Below are 19455 nucleotides of genomic sequence, written 5' to 3'. Positions count from 1 at the left end.
AGACTTTATGATGGCTCTGTATTGCAATCCTTTTACATTTTTGTAATAATACTCTTGAATCTTTTCAGCTGATCGACATCTCAATTTCTGAGAGGGCCCTTAGTTCGGTAACAGTATGTTTAACGTGTTGGTAGGTGCGTTGCCTCTGGAACACATTACTTCCAGAAATTGAGGATCAACACTTTCTCTGATTAATCAACTCATGGGCATTCTGTTGAGCTAAGATTTTGGGGTATAAACCTTTCGGGGTTACTCACACCCACAAATTTGGGGTAGCAGAGGATGGTTGCGAGTTAGATTGAGCAAATTGGATTGTCCGTATAAAAAGGGTGGAATGATTCTGGTGATAAAAAGTATTTTGGTGTTGTGATTGGAGTATTGATGTTTGTGTGTTCTGATGGATTGTTGTGCTGCGTTTGAGGTTTATGGTTATGCGTTGTGATTGTCGCTTCAATTGTTAGTTTGATCACTGTTATTTTGATGTTCTATTTTTATTTGTGATTTGCATCAGAGAAGAATTGGTATTCAGATTCATCGAAATCTAAAATCTTGAGATATTATTGTTGAACCTGTCTGCAATAGGGGTCTGTGTTTTGTTAGTCATCGCATACCCAGGGATAGGGATTTTTCTGAAATACTACAGTTTTTTTCAGGTTGTTGCGTGTCTAGTTAGATTAGTGTTGTTTGCTGTTTGATTCACGGGAGTAAATAAATTAGTGAGAGTTGTATTTCTGTTAGACGGTAATTACTTTAGTATGAATTGAGTTTAAGAAGTGCTTTCGAGGTACTGGTGTTGTTATAATTGTTTACTAGAATCGTTTGATTCTAACTTGCTGATTTTCTCGTATTTAGGTTGAACAGGGAAGAATTTACTTGGTTTCTGTGTGCTCATGAGAAAGGCTGTACTATTGTTTTCTCATTCATAAAGAAGTCACGTTGTGATTTGTTAGGCAGCCGATGAGTTGCGCTTGAGTTGTGCTGTCATTGATTGGATGATGTCAAAGCTGTGCTGTCATTGGTTGATTTTTGGCATAGCTGCGCTGGGATTGGTTGTTATTCACTAGCCCGTTTTTGGATTCTTTGGGTGAAAATAATGGGTGATGTGTAAAAAAATGACAAAAGCCCCTACTGTCCCTACTATAGAGAGACAGAAAATGGTTCACCTTTGTATCAAATGATGATGAGTATTGGGCTATATTCACAACTCTGGATTTAGGACTAGCATGAATACATATCTTCTGACAAGGAGTTACAATTTTCTTTAGATGGTACTTTTAATGATAGAAAGCTAGATTTCTTGAGATAAACTATGAATGAGGGGAAGCCACTACCTAGACCTGAGGCATTAAATAAATAGGTTTGAATGGCCGCAGTGCAGAAGAGAAATAAAATGAAGCAGGTGATGGGTTAATTTAGCCAGTGGTTGGAGGGCAACTGGGAGCATCAGGTGAGATGCTGGAGACAAGATATGATAGAGGAAGTGAGAGTATTTTCTGAAATAGTTAAGGAAACAGCAGACAAAAATTAAACGATGAGGGAGACCGAGATGCCGAATTGAGACTATAATTCAGATGAGGATGATAACTTTTTAAATTACTTTTGAATTCCATATCTCCTCCATAAACAGATGGGATTCAGAGACAGATGCAGAGATTCATGGTACCTGATATGTGCGCAGCGGGAGAGGGTACAAACGTACATGCCCAGGAATTGACTGAACTTGCACTTAGGGGTGCTAATGCGAATATGGGACTAACCCAAATTTAGGAAAATGAAGGATAAATATACTTATAATCAGCCAAACAGAAAACAACCTCATTAACCACAGATTATTTACTTCATTTAGTTTTGCAACTTGCTGACGTTTTTCAACATGCAACTATTAACACACTTGAATCTGAATAAAAATTTTAATGTGCAAGCCAAGTGCTTGATTAGCACAGTGAAACAATTTCAGTTGAACTGTGTGTCTAAACATATAGTGACGTGGTAGGTACATTACATTAGAATGTTTTTACATTTGTTTAAAGAAAAAACAAGAAGACAGAATTTACGACAATGAAACACTGCACAAAGTAGTTTCAGATGCTGTTCAGGAAATGTGTATGTGTCTCCCATTTCCTATTCTTAACTTACAACAATGAAACGCTGTACAAAGTAGTTTCACATGCTGTACAAGAAATGGGTATGTATCCTCCATTTCCTATTCCCAACTCTTAATCTGTTCCCCAATGTGATCGCCAAATGGGATCCCTATATGGGGAGAAAAACATTAGTTTTAGGTCTGTCCCATACTTGGGTGCTTTCCCGTGTCCTTGAGTATAATCTTTAGTTTTAATGCACTTGATTTAAGCACACAGGTCCTCTAATGTGATGCCAACACATTTAGATCTCCGAGGGACTGTGCATTTTGGGAGATCTTCATTAGGGCTTGGACAGTCCTTTTCATGAAATGTTGGTTATGCCAATCCTTCGCTACATAGTCCTTTCAATGTGTTGGGAAGAAGCTTACTTTGCAGGATGAACTGTGTACTTTACTCCCAGCGTTTAAAATTAAATCACAAGTTTCAAGAATTTAGGGGCATATTATCAAGCCTGTGCGCTAAAATTATCGCCGCTTTATCGGCCGAAAACGGCCGATAAAGCGGCGATAATGGGCTTGATAATATGCTCTATGGAATTCCAATCGAAGCACATGTTAGATGTGAAGACATCTAACATGGTCTTCGATTGGAATTCCACAGAGCATATTATCAAGCCCATTATCGCCGCTTTATCGGCCGTTTTCGGCCGATAAAGCGGCGATAATTTTAGCGCACAGGCTTGATAATATGCCCCTTAGTTATTCCCATTTCTTACTGAAGATGATTTGCCTCTGGATTCAAGAAATACTGTGGAAGAAGGGGCATGGGAGTTCACAGCAAAACTGATAGTATCGATAAAAAGTGTAAAGCATGTCAGGATTATTGTAAAACCAATTGCTGTTTTCTCTAAAATTAAAAAGTACAGACTTGAAAAGAGACAAACGTAGGTATGAAGCCCATCATTGAAAAAATGGTAGAACAAAGTATTCTTTGTGATTTGTAGCTCACTGGTTAGAGGCGGCAGACCCGGAAGCAGAGAACGGCCCGGGACCAGTGTTCAATTCCCAACGCGGCAGGGTCGTGGACCAGGGTTAGCGGACTCGATAATTCTCGCCTCGGTGCCTATTCTAACCAGGGATCACACTCGGCAACTCTGGGCATTAGCTTGCCTCATCTCTACAACGGCTCCCCACATTCGCCGGGGATGCCTGGTTTCACCTTGGAGATACCCAGTAGGGACCATCTCACAGGGATAGCCAGGACGGGTTCCCCAGCGGTCTATGGCGCCACGACGCCTCAGGGCAGCAGTGCGCTTTACAAGACACATACATTCACATTTGTGATGGGCATTAACAACAATCAGTAAATGGAGAATAATGCTAAATCATCAGAAAATAAAGAAAATAGTGATTTCATATTGTCTACTTGTACCAAATCCTGCAGTAATTTTAGCCCATATACGAATGCAGAATGATATGCAGTCATCATCTTATGCCAAGCGTTCTTCTCCATTCCTTTGCATGACGATAGTCCAGTTCTTTTCTCATTTCAGTTCCAAAATAAAGTTACTTTTTGGTGTTGAATTCCACAAGAGTATACTCAAAGACACTTTGAATTTTAGTCCGATCCTGAAGAGGGATTTGTGAAGTTTGCAGTTGCCATGTAACCCAGTCCTGTTGAACATAAATAGATGGTCTATTGTTGGCATCTAAGACAAAAGAGGATTGTAAACTTGATACTATTGCACTTCTAAATCATGTAACTGGCAATGATCACAAGGTTTCACTAGCAAAGATGCAGTGCTGTAAAAAATAAGTGATTTAAATTTATCTGCAATCTTGAAGACTGGTCTCTAACCACCCTGATGGAGGTGGGGTTGTTTCTGGGAATTGTTGGCTACCGTCGCCAGTCAATTTCAAATGTATCCTTGATTGAGAAGCCTTTAATAAAGCTAACACTGAGGTAACAGAGATCCAGTTGACCATTTGATAATGAATTCTCAGAGGCCTTTCAAGTCTTGGGGGTAAAATATGTAATGCACCCACCCTTGGGATGCCTTGTTACAGTATAGAGTTTTATCTCTTCTGTCATGAGAGACAGGTGTGCTTTATCTGTATTTACCAAAAACATGGTGGGGTCATTAAGATAAAGCCTATCTCCTCACTGTCAATTGTGTTAGATCTTGTAGCTGTAGATGTTTCTGACTGTCTGAAAGCGGTTTGCCTTGCAATTGAGCAAAGTGAAGGAATTGTGACGGGACATACACTCATTATGTTTGTTCCACATTCAATTAAGATTTTTTTGACTCATACCTGGACTCAGCACATGACAATCATAAGTCTGAACAGGTATGAACAAGTCATACTGGTTGTAAAGAACATCTCTGTCAGAAGGTGGAGTGTCCTTCATCCTGCAACACTGCTTCATCTCTAAGACAGCAATAAATATAAAGACCAGAGCGATGATGATAATAAAACCTGAGCACAATTTCGTTAATGTTACTGAGTTATGTACCAAGCCAAAACCAGACCTTAGAGGAATTCTTCTTCAAATAGCTGTTCTGATTTTATTTGTAGAAAATGTTTGTTTGAGAGACCATCGTGGAGCATTGAAAGTTTAATATGCTGAATGTTCCACTGCTGAAATTCATGAAGCATCTTACCAGCCTGATGTAATTTCAGCACAAGTGGAAGGGTTGATTGCATTGACAAGTGCTTGCTCCCTAGCAGATTATTTGAATGTGACAATCTATACAGACAGTCAGTAAGGTTTTGGAGTGGCCCCTGACTTTGGTCAATTGTGGTAACAAAGGGGTTTTAATGCATTCTCTTGAACTTCTGTAGGAATGGTTCCTATAGTCTTGATTTGTTGGAGGCATTACAGTTGCCAAAAGAAATCGCATTGATCAAGTGTACTGCCCATAAGACTGGAAAGGATATAGTCACGCTTGGAAATAAATATGCAAACCAGGTAGCAAGATACTGTGAGAATGAAGCTGTGAAATCAGATGAGCAAAGTACAAATCAAGAGACAGAACAAGATGAATTAAGTGAGATTTCTGCTGAAGGTGCAGAAATGTGAATTATTTTTTGTTGAATCCAATTCAGACTTCCTTGAGTGAATTGAGGGATCTACACAAGGAAATGCCAGAAAATGAGATAGTAATGTGGGAAATCTTTGGTTTAAAAAAGAATTACCAAGATGTATGGATAACTCCTGAATATAAATATATACTACCAGACTCCATGTTGAATTTCATGGCCAAATATTTGCATAACCAGTCACATGCAGAGAGGGATGCCATGACTACACTTCTAATAAATATTGGTTGAATTGAAAATCACATTTTGTTGCAGATGATTTGTAACATTGAGGCCCCGTTTGTCAGAGAAATATTCAGGGTAAGAAAACTGTGGTTCTTATGAACCACATTTGCAAATCAGAGGACCCATGTATGAGCATTCAAGCAGATTTCAAAGAGATGCCACCTTAAAATGATCTAAAGTACATTCTCGTGATTGTTTATTCTATACATGGGTTGAGGCCTGTCCCATCTGTATTTCAGGCAGCATAACATTTTCCAAGCTTTTGTTGAGGAATTTTGATATCTCATTTTGGCATGCCGACTTTTAGTTAGAGGAATCCCAGCTCTCATTTTAAGAATGAAATTTAGCAATTGATTTGTACAGCTTTCCATATTTATTTAACCCTTTCGATGCTCATGACGAGCTCAGCTCGTCATGAGGCACAGTTGAGCTGTGCTTATGACGATCTGAGCTCGTCATGAAACTATAGTATTCAAGCAATTTCAGCACAGGAGGGGAAAAGTCAAAGCAGCCAAGGTGTTAAAGAGTTTTATAAAGTGCTGGCTAGACCCGTAGGTATCAGGGCGCTTTACATACGGTCAGCAAAGTTAAAACAATAATAACAATTACACGTTACATCAAATATATGAGACACATTAACAGTAGATAAGAAGAGACCATTAGAGAGGGAAGGGGGTGAGGGGGAGTAAGAAGGGAGAGGACGAGGGGAAAGACGGAATAAGAGACAGAGGTAAAGTCAGCCCAAAGACCGAATTGGTAGGTAACGGCCAGAGAGGTACTCCAAGGCCAGTCTCCCCTATAGTTCTCAAGGATGCTCCAGCGGGTATCGGTCAGATAGGTGGATAGAAAGGAGACAAGGCAAAAGCAGAACGGCAGAAATATGATGAGGGGGAGGGTGGGCGAGACAGGGAGAAGGGGAGAAACTGTGCCCAAAGTCCAGCTGGGCAGGTGACGGTCAGGGGGTGAACCAAGTCCTATCTCATCATTAGCTGAACAGAGCAGCTCCACCGGGCGTTTGGCCATAATGTTCAGACTCCGCTTTAAGGAAAGAGGTCATGTGTACTCAGGGATTGTCAGAGTAGTGCGGGGGGCCATGGCCCGAAAGAATTCTAGAAGTCCTCTTGAGGCCAGGCACAGTCGTGGAAGGGTTGAGTAAGTAAACGTTCAGCAAAGGGAAAGAAGTCACCATTGTCAGCCAAGTTGTGGTCAGACCAAGAGTTTCATTGTAGTTTTTGTCCTCAATCATCTGCTGTTGTGGAGAGGAGGACTGGAACCATCAAAAATAAGCTTGCTAAAGTGTTTTGTACCCACTAGCTTGAAGTGGTCAGATGCTCTTCCTCTTGCCCTGGCGAGTATTTGAATTACCTCAGACAAAAAAGGTCTTGCATCCCATAAAGTGTTAATGGGCAGAACAATGTGATTGGTCTACTTTCCTTCAGCTACACTTGCTTCAGTGACTGACGATATTGTACTAGATTACTATAAAGGTCTGGCTAATGTGATGAAATTGGTTTCTCATCATGTGAATTTGGCAACAGCATCGACAAAAGAAACTCAGTGCCAAGCCTTAAAGCCAGGATACTGGGTTTTCGGGAAGAAGCATATCTGCAAATATTGTCATGAAGAATGGTGGAGAGGCCTTTTCCAAGTTGTAGTAACACTGCTGTGAAGAGTGCTAGAGTCCTACAGTGTGAAGGTGGTGGATGAAGAAGTGGTGATAGCAACCACTAATTCACCGAGCAAAGTTTGCAGCTTGGAACCAGAAGTGGGCGAAACTCGTAAATTTGCTGGTGAAGCAGTTTCTGAAGTTGCTGGTGTAATGAAGTGAAGATTTTGGTAAAGGTAAAAGTACCAGTGGTCAATTTCAATGTAAGGGTCAGAGTGAAGAGCTGTTGCAAAGTTGGCAGCAAGAAGAAATTACCTCTGATCCGACTAATGTAAGGCTCCAGTTGAAAATTCGAGTCTCGAGAACCCTGAGGGGAGAAAGCAGTTCACGATGAGTCAAGTTGCTGATGTTGATCAATCAATGAGGGAGAAAATTCAGTAGTAATCACAAGTGAAGATGCAATATTTGAGGCATTAAAGGCTGTGAAACGAACCTATAAAAGAAAAAAGCTGACAGAATGAAAGGTTCAAGTCAAGCAAAGAAGAACCTGAAGTAATGGATATTGATTCAGAAAACAGTGAGAGCATCTTTTGCTCAAAGATTAGGAAGAAAGAGATTTCCGAATAGAAAGTATAATTCACCTAAATGGTCAAATATAGCTTGTGTCTGAAGACAAAAAGAAGAGTCATAGAAAGAGTTTTTCAGTCCAATAAACTGTTGCCAATTCATTTTTAAGACCTTTGCAAGAAGAGCCACCTTGAACTCTTGAAAATCTGACAGTGGTGAAATTCGGAAAAATAAACAGATGAAGAAAAAGCGTCTGAGATTACAAACTGTATAAACTGAACAAGAAAGTTGAGAAAAGTCTATTTTGATTTTTGAATATTACTTGAATAAAAGTTCACATTTTTTTTTAAATGTTCTTTGCTGATTTTGGAATTCCACATTTATTTTTGATCTCAGTATAAACAGCACATAGCAAATACTGTAACATTGTTGGCATAAGCTCCTTGATAATGGCACTAATAGTTTTAGTTAGTTTATTGTTGTGCTTATTTGTCCAGGGGAAAATGGCTCCACAGAGGCTTGTATTAACTCCAGTCCATAATGGTGTTGGATTTAATATATTGACACACGGGGAAAGTCTTCTTAGTGGATTTCATGATAATATCAATACTAACATTTTGGGTGAATATGTGTATATAATGAGGGGTTAAGAATTGCCTGGTGTGTACATGTCTTCCTTCTGAAGGTGAAGGTGTGTGATCTACTTACAGCTTCCAGTTTTTTATGGTTTGTTTTGCAATGTATATGCTTCTATATTTAGTAAGCACAAGTTTCTATTCCCATAACTGTGGGATTTCAAAGTTTTGCTGGACGATCTTTCCGTTTAAGAAAATGCTATGGATGGATAAAATATTACAAATCTCTGAATACAGTTGTACAAACTAACTATGACACAATAAAGACTAAACAGGAATATGTGTGTAGTTTAAGTAAAGAGGAGTGTGAGTTTGTAAAGGAATATAATGAGAGCAGAGTGAACATTTTGAGGGATGGGAAAGATAAGAAAAAATAAGAAGAGAGATTAAGACTTAAGAAGAATTCAGATATTTGAATTTTTATCCAAGATTGAGTATGGAGCATTAGAGAAAGTGTGTATTGTGCGTCCTGACTCTACAGGAGTTAGGTCAATAAAATACATCAGTGAAAGTGAGGGTGAAAGAAGTTATATTGTGAGTGGTGATTTTCTGGTTGGTGAAGAGACGATTTTGAGAGGGATTTATTATGTGTGTAATAAGACTATTTTAACCTGCTTCATAACGGAGGGGTTCCTGTTATTTAGCTTTAGAGTTTCCTAGAGTCTGTCATGGGAGTGGAATGAAGGTTGCTGTTGATTTGGAGAGAGTGAAACTTGTTTTTGGGCAGATAGTATTAAATATATTAGGAACTATGATTCCATCTATAGGTCTAGCTGTAAACAATGTACAAAATTAGAAGGTTGTCTATGCTTGTGGACCAGCTTGCTTCTAAAACTACTGGGGCCCTTACAGAGATTAATTCTCAATTAAAAGCAATGCGAGCAGTGATTATGCAATGCCGCTTAGCGCTATATATCCTTCTTGCAAAGGAAAGTGGTGTTTGCAGAGGTTTGAAGGTTAAGGATTGTTGCACATTGATACCCAATAACAGTAGGGTTATTAACGCCTATGTTCAAAGGTAACTAACATTTTTATTGTTGTACAAGCTTTAGAGGAGCATGGCTCCTGGAAAACAGTAGGTTCATGGGTTAGTGAAATAGGAAAGATAATAAGAATGGTTGGTGAATAGTTTGATAGTTTGGGTGGTGGTATGTTTTTGTTATTTCTAACCCTTGTAATTATTGTGTTGATTTGTGCAATTCTCCTGTTTCACTTGTTCACATTTTCTGTGTTACTATTTCTAAAATATGGGTGTAAAGAGAAAAAGGGGATCGTCTCAGATGAAAAAGACAAGATGTTGAGATGGAGATTGCCAGAGTTCATGTTTACAAACCACTTGATGGAAGAATCAACTTAAAAGAAGCAGAAAGTGATGCAGACTCTATTATAATTGCTAGGCTAATTATATTATTTGTGGGTTTTAGTGACTACAGAGTTATCAGAGGGAGAATTTTTTGTGCATCATTAATGTGCATAATATTGTTTTACTCTGGATTATACATCGGCACATTGATATTATGCTATTGTCTTTGAAACAAATTTTCAATAACATGTATAAGTGTGTTTTCCTGACTCATGTTAACTAGGCCTAAATCTTTGTCAAAATTGATATCTTCCCCCTGCACATTTCACTGTTCATTATTTCTGAAGTTCCCAGTCAAGAAGAGTCATGTTTGTTTATTTCCATTTCCATTTATTTTGCTGTCCTGGATGAAATCTTTCCAGCAGGATCCTAATACTGTATCTTTTTCCAAGGACCTTCCGATAGCTTACTGTGCCCTGTTCATTCACAATAGTTTGCTGTTCATCCTGTATCTGGTTTGACCTAGCATCTCCGGATGACATTAGCATAGACTAGGCAGAATCAATATTTATGTAGTGGGATAGTGCCAAGCTGCTAAGGCAATATGATGATAAATAAAACTGTGTCCTGTGTTGCTAATAAGATACATTTGCTCTCACCATGATGAATCAGAACTTTCTATTCTGTTCTGTGTGATTTCCAGTATAACCCTAATTTGGGGGGTGAGCAATAAGACTTTTCAATTTTACTAGGGATGCTGTGTATTTCTTATCTAATTTTGCTGCTCATTTGAGATGTAGAGTTATTCTCATTTGCACTTATTCTGTATGCCCAATTTGCTAAGAGCGTTTCTGGCAAAGACTTGATTCTGACTGTATCGCAATACAATTATTGGGTAGGTCCATACTTGAATAACTGTTGGGAGGTACCTCGGGGAACTTTGCCTCATGAAATTGAGGTTTAACACAATCTCCCATTCACCAACCTGTGGGTGTTCTGTTAAGGTAACGTTGTGGGATGTAACATTTTCGGGGTCCCCACGCCCAGAGTAACAGTACCTTTTCTGTTTTTATTTATTTTGTATTGCCTACAGAGGAAGAGATTACGATATTCGGACTTAGATTTTGAGGTGAGGCAATTGCTTTGCAATCTGTGTTCTGTGTTTGTGGTTATGCTTGCTATTTTCTGTTATTGTTCTTCTGGGTTGTTATTGGAATAGTTCTGAAATCTAATTAGTTATTCTCAAGTATTCCCTTACCTTATGTCCATGACCTTTTAGTGGATCTGTCTTGCCTATTTAGACTTATACCAATGTTTCACAAAACCCTCTGCAAGACAGTCATTAGCTTACTTAATAGTCTGATAGCCTCAGGTATCTAGGTATGCAAATGTTTGCCCAAAGCATTGTACATTAGTTTTTGGATTTTAGATGATTCCATTTGTCTTTTACAGTAAAGGAATGTGTTCTATAATATAATTCAAGGATGGGGAATGTCTTCAACAAGGTTGCTTCTATTTTGTTTCTGGGCTGGAGGATACTTGATGATACTTGAGTTATAAGTATTGGCAGCACTTTGATCCCCGCTCTTCAGAGGTTCTGTTTACAAGTATGAGTACCTAAACCATTACTATTTCAACAGTGACCAGCCTGTGTTGTGGGGTGTAATTGTGCCTCTTGTGTTTAATTTCAGCTATGGCCTCCTGTCCTCTCCTACATCTGCACATACTTATTAAGCATGAGCCCATGAGCTTTCTCATGTTTACACCATGGGTTCTGAACAACGTCGGCCTCTACTTGATAATGTTTTTAGAAGCCAAACTCCACCGTAATACTATAGGTAAAACTCAAGGACAGTTACTGCTTCTGTAAAATGTTGAGGTCTGTCCTCTCCATGGGTTTTATTTTAAACAAAATTCACTTCTGTTTGTTTAAGTCGCAATGTTTGAGTAAGAGAGTTGTTAGTAAGCCTGGGCTTAGTTTGCAAAGTAGCGCTACGCGTAGCTACGCGAAGTGTACTTCGCACTACGTGAGCTACGCAAAGTGCGTAGTGCACTGTGCATAATGCTGTTCGCACTGATTGCACACTGCCAGATGCTTGTCTGCACTGTGCGATCAGTGCAAACTGCATCTTGCACTGTGCAAGCGGTCGTTTTCTGTCGCTCGAGTAGATTTCTACTCAAGCTGCAGTTTTCTCAACGCGGACTGGTAGATTCTCATCGCGAGCGGTCGCGAGCATACGCGACCACTCACAATGAGAAATTTGACCTCCCCACGTGGAGAATCTCGCCAGGAGGTTTATTTTCCACACTCGCAATCGGCAACTTGAAGTTGCTGATCACAAACTAGGAAAAAGTCTTGCTGGGATGTCATTTTACTAGCTTGCGATCACCAACTTGGCATGGAGGACCGCGAGCAAGCAAAAAATGACCGCTGCAATACGCTACGCTACCTGTGTTTGTACTGTGCTACGTGCAAATCGCCTAGTGTGAAGTAGCTCCTACTTCACAAACTACGCGAGCATAGCATAGTGCTTTGCCCAGGGTTAGTTGTTAGTTGAAATAAATTATTTATGATAGAGGGAGTCCTGGCTCCTGATAATTGCTGGTTGTTCTAATGAGATGGGTTTGGCGTAGTGCCCAAGCAAATCTGCTTGTGGCCATCGCAGTGCATCTCCCACAATACCAGCTAGGCTGATTCTGAAACACAGGAGGACTACTTGTCCTTGCATGGGTGCCAGTCATTGCCAATATTGCTCAATGTGCAGCTCCTACTTAAAAGTGGTAGCAGTCAGAATTCATTTTTCTGATGGAAATGTCTACCTGCAGATTCCTCACCTTTTGAATATCCCCAGGAGCAAGCTTGGACCTGAAACTTTTTGATAGCTCTTCCACATTGTAGTGGGCACCAGCTCCATTACGGCTTTGAACAAGGCATCGTGTGAATGTCACTGCAGCCATAAAGTGGCCCTGTCAGCATCATGACATCAGTTGTCTTGTTTCCATGCTTCCAATGCATTCCCGACTTTTTCAACTCTTCTCGGGAAAACTGTACATTTTCAACTTTATCTTTGATTCAAACGATTTTAGATGCAGTTTTCTTTCATCATGAATGAATGAATTATTTAAATGCAATGAGTACAGCGCGCGGCTAGTCCAGGGAGTGTCCGGGCGCTTTGCTCAAGGTCATAGTGTAGGGTATGGTCATGTGGTCTATTGCTGCATGAAAAGCAAGGTTTTCAACCTTTTTTTAACTCTGAAATTGCGCTCACTACACAAACCTCCCAGGGAAGCTTCTTCCATGCTGCTGGTCCTAGAAGGAAGAATGGACGTTCCTATCTCTAGAGCGATGAATTCTTGGGACCCTAGCTTAAAGGTTGTTGGCAGACTGAACATTTCTTGAAGAGACGTAGAAGCTGAGTCTTGTTCTGAGGTAACCCACACCTGTGCGGTAAAGTGCCTTGTGAACCAACACTTACACTTTGAACATGCTTGTTTTTCTTATGGGGAGTCAGTGGAGGGTGTATAGGTGCAGGGACATATGCATCATTAATGGTAGATTCAGGAGAATGCGAGCTGCCTCATTCTAGACTACCTGAAGTTTGTTAATCAGGTATTTGGGTAGTTCAAAATAAAGGTCTATTTCATAGTCCAATCTTGACGTTATCAGTGCCTAGATGACTGCTATTCTTGGCAGAAATGAGAGAAACTGCAAGAACTTTTTTAGTGAGTGCAGTGATCCAAAACATGTTCCACTGATTTGAATTGTGGTTGAAAGGACAAACAATTATCGAATTTGACACCCATGTTCTCAATTGTACCATCCTTGTGGGCCTAGGGGGGCATCTCCGGGTCAATGTTTCTGGGGGAGTGCTACAGAAGAATAGAATTTCAGTTTTGTTTGCTTTGCACTTTAGTTGGTGTAAGGCCAACCATTTGAATACCACTTTAAGGCAGGCCTTAATAAATTAGCCCGAGATCTCTTCTTCCTTGCCACACGAGAACAACAGCTGTGTATCATCAGTAAATGATACAGCTTCAGCCCCCAAGGCTTCTGCTATCTGCGCAAGTGTAGTGAGAGACATGTTAATTAGCGTTGGGCTCAAAACCGAGCCCTGGGGAACCCCCACTGTCAGCACAGAAGACTTTGGGGAGACCAGAAAGGAGGCAAGCCACTGCAAGGCTTGACCCACTATCCCGATGGATTGGAGGCGCGTTAAGAGTCTGTAGTGGTGAACTGTGTCAAAGGTCCCTGACAGATCGAACATGATCAGCACTGCCCTCGCACGGCGTCCAGGGTGCCTCTGAAGTATTCTGTTTACCTACATTAGTGCTGTCTCTGTACTGAAGTTGGATCTCAAGCTGGATTTGCTAGGATGGAGCAGGTTATTGGTTTTCAGGTATAGGGAGAGCTGCTGATTAATATGTTTCCAAGCACTTTAGATAGGGCCGATAATAGAGATGTAGGCCTATAGTTAGATTGCTCTCCAAGGTCCTCCAATGGCTTCTTTAGCAGAGGCGAGATGTTGGCCTGTTTCAAGGAGAGGGGTACAATACCTGTCTAGCATGGAACATCTTATTGGTCAGACGGTTGACGGCGAGTGCCTATAATGCTAGCAAATTATGAGGGCAAGGGTCTGAAAAAGACCCAGATTAAAGGTTGTGTATGGCTGCAAAACAGCTCTACGAAGGGATATATTGGATGCTACAGATCGTAGCTTTAGTTGCGGTGATAGTATTGGATTGCATTATGTTCAAGAAACTCTCTTCTAGCTGGGAGCCGGAAGGCAGACTGGCCTGAATGATTAGGATCTTGTTTTGAAAATAGGACCCCAGCTGTTCGCCCCAGTCCACTGAAGGATATTGGGATCAGGCCGAGGCCTCCGGGGAAATAAAGTTTTTAACAGCTTTAAAGACTTCTTTTGCTTTGTTGCCTGCTCCCTCAAGCCTTTCTTTCAAATGAGTATGCTTTGCTATTTTATCCCCAGCATAATCGTTTTTGGGAGCTTCCTTATAAACCTCCTTGTCATTAGTATTGCATTCTTTCCTCCATTATCTTTTCAAGGTTTTACACCATTTCCTTTCTTTTCTATCTTGAGACTGTCTGTGAATCATAGGCTGGATGGCTCATTTCCACAAGGTCTAAGTTGAATGACTAGCTCTAGTTTATCGAAAGTATCCTTAATTCATTTGTCAAGGTGGCTGACGTCATTCTCAACTGAGCCTCAGAGAGGGGGGTGACTTTCTTTCAGGGAGTGCAGGAACTCGACTGGCTGCAGTTTATGAAAGGCTCTTGTGGCACATGGGGCCCAGACCATCGGAGGTTGTGCATTTTTTAGGGTAGGCCAAGATAACTTAATCAGGTAGTGATCGGTCCAAACTTGATGAATGGCGTCTCCTATTTGCACAGCGACATTGGAAAACACTTGATCATGCACATGGCCTGATTGATGTGTCGGCTGACCAAATGTTGGATACGTTCCAGAAATGACATGGTGTTCAGCAATGCCTCTGCTGCACGGTCATCCCTTTTATCCATGTGTAGATTGAGATCCACAAAATATATATATATAAAATGATCATATCTAAGTGCTAGATGTGCCATGGTATTGCCCAGGGATTTAAGGAACAGACCTGCAGGGCTTGGGGTATATACATTAGTACCCCAAACAATGATTATTGAGGAGGTACGGTAATGCAGAAGTCCATCTCCTCTGCCCTTACATGGTCATCGATCGGGATAGTCTGGCACTCATAGTCTTCCTTATAAACCAAGGCTAGCCCTCCTCTACTGCCGCTCAGGTGGTCTTTTTTAAGTATTTTGTATCCATTAGGAATAGCAGTGGCAGTGGCAGGGTTAGATGTTTCTGAGAGCCAAGTTTCTGTCATAAACAGTATTTCTGGGGTTTCCTCACTCAGAAAGTCAAAAAGATTTACTACATGTTTTATGTAGTGAGCGGACATTAATTAAAGCTGCAGAGAACTGAGCATTAGTTTTCTTAATCACTGGAGTGAAGGGGGTGCCCATGTCCTTTGGTGGAGGGTTTAGTTGGAAACCACATTGGGGACAGAGTTACAGATCTTTAAATTGAAGTAATGGAACTTTTACAGCATATTTTTCCACAGGGAGAAGACTACATAGGAAGTCCCTAGTATATAAGATATGTGAATTACCTTCTGGCGAGCAACAGGCAAGTGGCTGGGGCTGGTCACTTCTGGGACGCGGACAGTCTCAGACTGGCTTGCTTTGGTGCACCAGCAGTGTGTCCGCTACTTGCGTACATGCAGCGTCCCCGTTATATACATGCTGCCATGAACAACTAGAGCACGCACTACCTAAATATAGCACCTCTAGTTGTCCCTGAGTGGGTAAAATGGCTGATTTCCGAATTCTAATGATATTTTAGCTGCTCTCACCTCCCTTCAAAGTATTACAGCCCACTAATGTGCAAATTGAGCACGAGTTCAAGTGCGAGTAGAACAATTCAAATTCAAGCATTTCAGGTACTAACAATGTTACAAATTAGCTTTCCACAAATTAAAACAAAACCAACGATCTTGTGCTAAAAAGCAGAATGACCTAGAGCTGGCTTGCCCACACAGCGTCCCCCATTATATGCATGTGTCATGTTATCACTGCGGAAGTTAGGATTCAATCCTTGTCGAGACTGCAAGGGTAAAATTTCCATCACCGACTCACAAAATCGTTATCTAGTGCCTGGGATCTGACCATGATATTCACACCTGTCATGAACCCTAAAGCATTGAAGGAATGAGAAGCAAAATTGTTAATGGCAAGAGCACAGAATGAAAAAGAGGTCGATGAAAATCCTGTCCAAGATCAAGATGATCATTCCCTCACTCGTTTAAGTCTTCAAAGAAGAAGCATAAGAAGAAGCATCACCATAAATCTTGTTGTGATTTGTCAGAAGCCAAGTCACCGAGGTTGGTGAGCCCTCAACCACAATCGGACGAATATCACAAAGAGGTCATCCCGGTGCTGACTCCGATGACTTTTCCTCAACCTTCATCTTCATAGCCATTGAGTCCCTTGCCTGCCATTCCACCTCAAACACCAACTCGACCGGCTCCAATATTTTCTATGGCGTTTTTTACCTCTACCTCAAGAAGATAACATGCGTCCTCCTTTTTCTAAACTGCAGATACTGTTCAAGGCCGATTTCTGAGCGCCATGTTCAGTTCTCTGCTGTACCTGCAGGTCCCATGGGCCCACTAGTTACAGCTTCAAAGGCATTCCTGCATCTTACCAGCAGGCACCCTTCTTGCTATTCATGCTGCTGGTGCTGGGTTAAACTGGCCAACTCCAACACGGACTAACCAGGCGGCAAAGATGCCACCGTCTCAACTGGTCCTTCCATCGTCCTCAGACAGGAAGTTTCCACCAAAGCCACAACAGATGCCATCAGCGCCACAGTCAACCCCCACCAGGACTGAAATCATCTCCACCGACACCGCTTTTGACGCCACCTGCATCCCTCCCTTCATCCACAGAACCACCAGTGTCACAAGCAACAACTCCACAGCCTGTGGATCCATTACCCTTTCTTCCTCAACATTCCAGCAGGGATGATCAGAGACTAATAAAATAAGAACTTTTCTTCTTTGTGAAGGGTGACCCTCAAGGAGATGCTGGAGATGGTGGCTAGTTCTCATTGAACTTGGACTTTGAGGGCTTAAGGGAAGCAAGTGATTTTGACACATCCTCAGAGTGAAAACTACTGTTCTCTACAGGTCTTCCACCCCCAGATGTGACTTCATACCACTCAGTGGTGCGTAAACCAACAAAAGTGTTAGTCACCTCTTCGAACCACTGAATTAAGGTCTAATAAATTGACTGAGGTGCTTCACACTGCCCCATAATCCTCTGTGCCTTTTCTACCTTTCAATGAGGATTTGATGGGGCCTATCCTTGCTATTTGGGACTGACCTACAACCACCACATCTGTCTCCAGAACAAACACAAGATATTACATGACCGCACCTGGAGACCGGTCTTTCTATCAATACATCCATCTCTAGAATGTTTAGTAATCCAGCCCTCTTGCTCCTCCAACTTCACCCCTGGCTCTTTTCCAGCCACCTCATTGGGTAGAGAATCGGAGAAAATTGACCAATCTGCAAAAAAGATCTTTTCATTCGATAGTATGGCCCTAAAATCAATGAATGCAACCTGCCTCCTCTGAAGGATTTGTAGGATTTTGTGGTAAAGGCTGATATTCACCCACCTCCAGGTGTGGAACTGTTTTGGGATTTTATTAAAAAGTTGAGGAATCTGCAGTTAGAGGGATCCATCTGAAGAACAAGTAACTTATCATCTGTAGTGCTCTTTCTAATGGGTACAGTATCTACCTGTAGATTCCTTAACGACCCACCCTCCTTTCCATTGTATTCCTGTTCACGTGTTAATTTGTATCTTTACTTCATGAAAACTGAGTCTATAGTTTTTGATGTTCATTTCATCTGTTTGCTCAAAGGCACATTAGAAAATGGATGGAAAGTGTTGTCATTATGTGAAGGGGGGCCTTATTATGGCTCCAGACCTCATGCAGTTCTGTGTGCAGAGCCGTGGTGAAGCTGGCGCCCCCTATCAGCATGGGAGAGCAATCCTAAAGTTTCTTGTCCAAGCTGGTCCAGGGGGATATTCAAAAGGTGAGGAATCTGCAGGTAACTACTGTATCCACCAGAAAAGCGTACGAAAGGTAAGTAACTTGTTCTTTTGGTTACCACAAACATCCTACACAAACTTTAGCACAATTGCTTTAGCATTTATCTTCTATGTTCCCCAAACAATGTGTATGCAAAATATAACCAAGTAACCCCCAGAAATATTTTCACTAACTCGATCACTGTAAAAGCAATTGTCACCAACTTTCACTCCTATTATTGTTTCTCTGCAGAAAGTGATGCACACGCGAAAACGTCATTCTGAGCTATACCATGAGCTAAATCGCAAATTCCATACTTTAGAGCGTTACCGGGAGAGCAAAAGCAGTAAGGTGAGTTAATGACATTGTAGTTACACCTAATACAAAAATAAACACTTATGGGTATGCGTGTGTGTACATCTGTGTGTTTGTGTGTGAGAGAAACCCAGTACCAATCAAAGGATGAACAGTATTCCACAAACACAATATGTAACACCAGAAAATAATTGTGTATGTTGTGTTGACAGTAACATTGCTAGTCTTTAGATCATGTTGACAGCTCAGTAGCCAGAGAAAATGACTTTGTTGGCAGTATCAGTTAGAGCCTCTATCCACTATGGGGTGTGTGGCATACGTGTGTTATTGAGTGCTGATTTTACAGAACGTGTAGCCATACACAGTGAAGAATACTTGATTGCCCAGTTATGGAAATTATGAGAATGTGCACCACGGCGCTCTTTAGGGCAGTGCGACCGGTGCGGCCGCACTGGCCCTTGGCCTTTGATAAGTTCGCTTATCTCAGGGGGGGTGCTGTCTTTAGCAATAACTTACCAATCAAGCGTTGAGGGGCACATGTGACCTGTGGAAGTAAAAGAATCCGAGAAGCGGTCATGGAGTGTGGGGGCGCCAAAAATTATTGTTGTGCCACCAGCGCTAAAGCCGGCCATGATGTAGACAATGTGAGGTGTCCTGAGTGGCACAAAGGCTGGAAGTTGATCCTTATAGGTTGTATATGGCATGTTGATTACTAGTATTGCTGATGGCGTATGTTGGACTGCCTAATGTGATGTGTGCCCCTAATTGAATGACTGGCGAGTAATATAAAGATGTTTTTATCAATGGGTGAGGAAAATGTGCACTTTTACTAGCTCATCGGTGTGAGAGATTTGGTTGTCCTTGTTGGCAAGAACGGTGCATCATTGTGAAGAGAATTAGCTTCAAAATCAATACAGAGGATCACTGCACACCGAGGTAACATTAAATTAAAGTTA

The 19455-nt window shown here is 41.2% G+C and overlaps 1 protein-coding gene across 6 annotated transcripts in view; it reads left to right on the top strand.

The window, feature by feature from the left end:
• ADGRB2 (adhesion G protein-coupled receptor B2) overlaps positions 1-19455 on the top strand; it is a 1127991-nt gene that overhangs the window by 1085842 nt on the left and 22694 nt on the right. For 5 of the 6 annotated variants that reach the window (XM_086955647.1, XM_086955646.1, XM_086955645.1 and 2 more), the window contains 2 exons: positions 10615-10650; positions 18437-18535. In XM_086955647.1, coding sequence (XP_086811773.1) covers positions 10615-10650; positions 18437-18535 — 135 coding nt within the window. The remainder of the gene's footprint in view (positions 1-10614; positions 10651-18436; positions 18536-19455) is intronic. The other variant, XM_086955644.1, reaches the window with a different exon arrangement.

This window comes from Lissotriton vulgaris, chromosome 2_1 (assembly GCF_964263255.1).
Source record: "Lissotriton vulgaris chromosome 2_1, aLisVul1.2, whole genome shotgun sequence".
Lineage (NCBI taxonomy): Eukaryota > Metazoa > Chordata > Amphibia > Caudata > Salamandridae > Lissotriton > Lissotriton vulgaris.
Note: the sequence above shows the minus strand (reverse complement) of the source record. Positions and strands in the feature narration are given on the sequence as shown.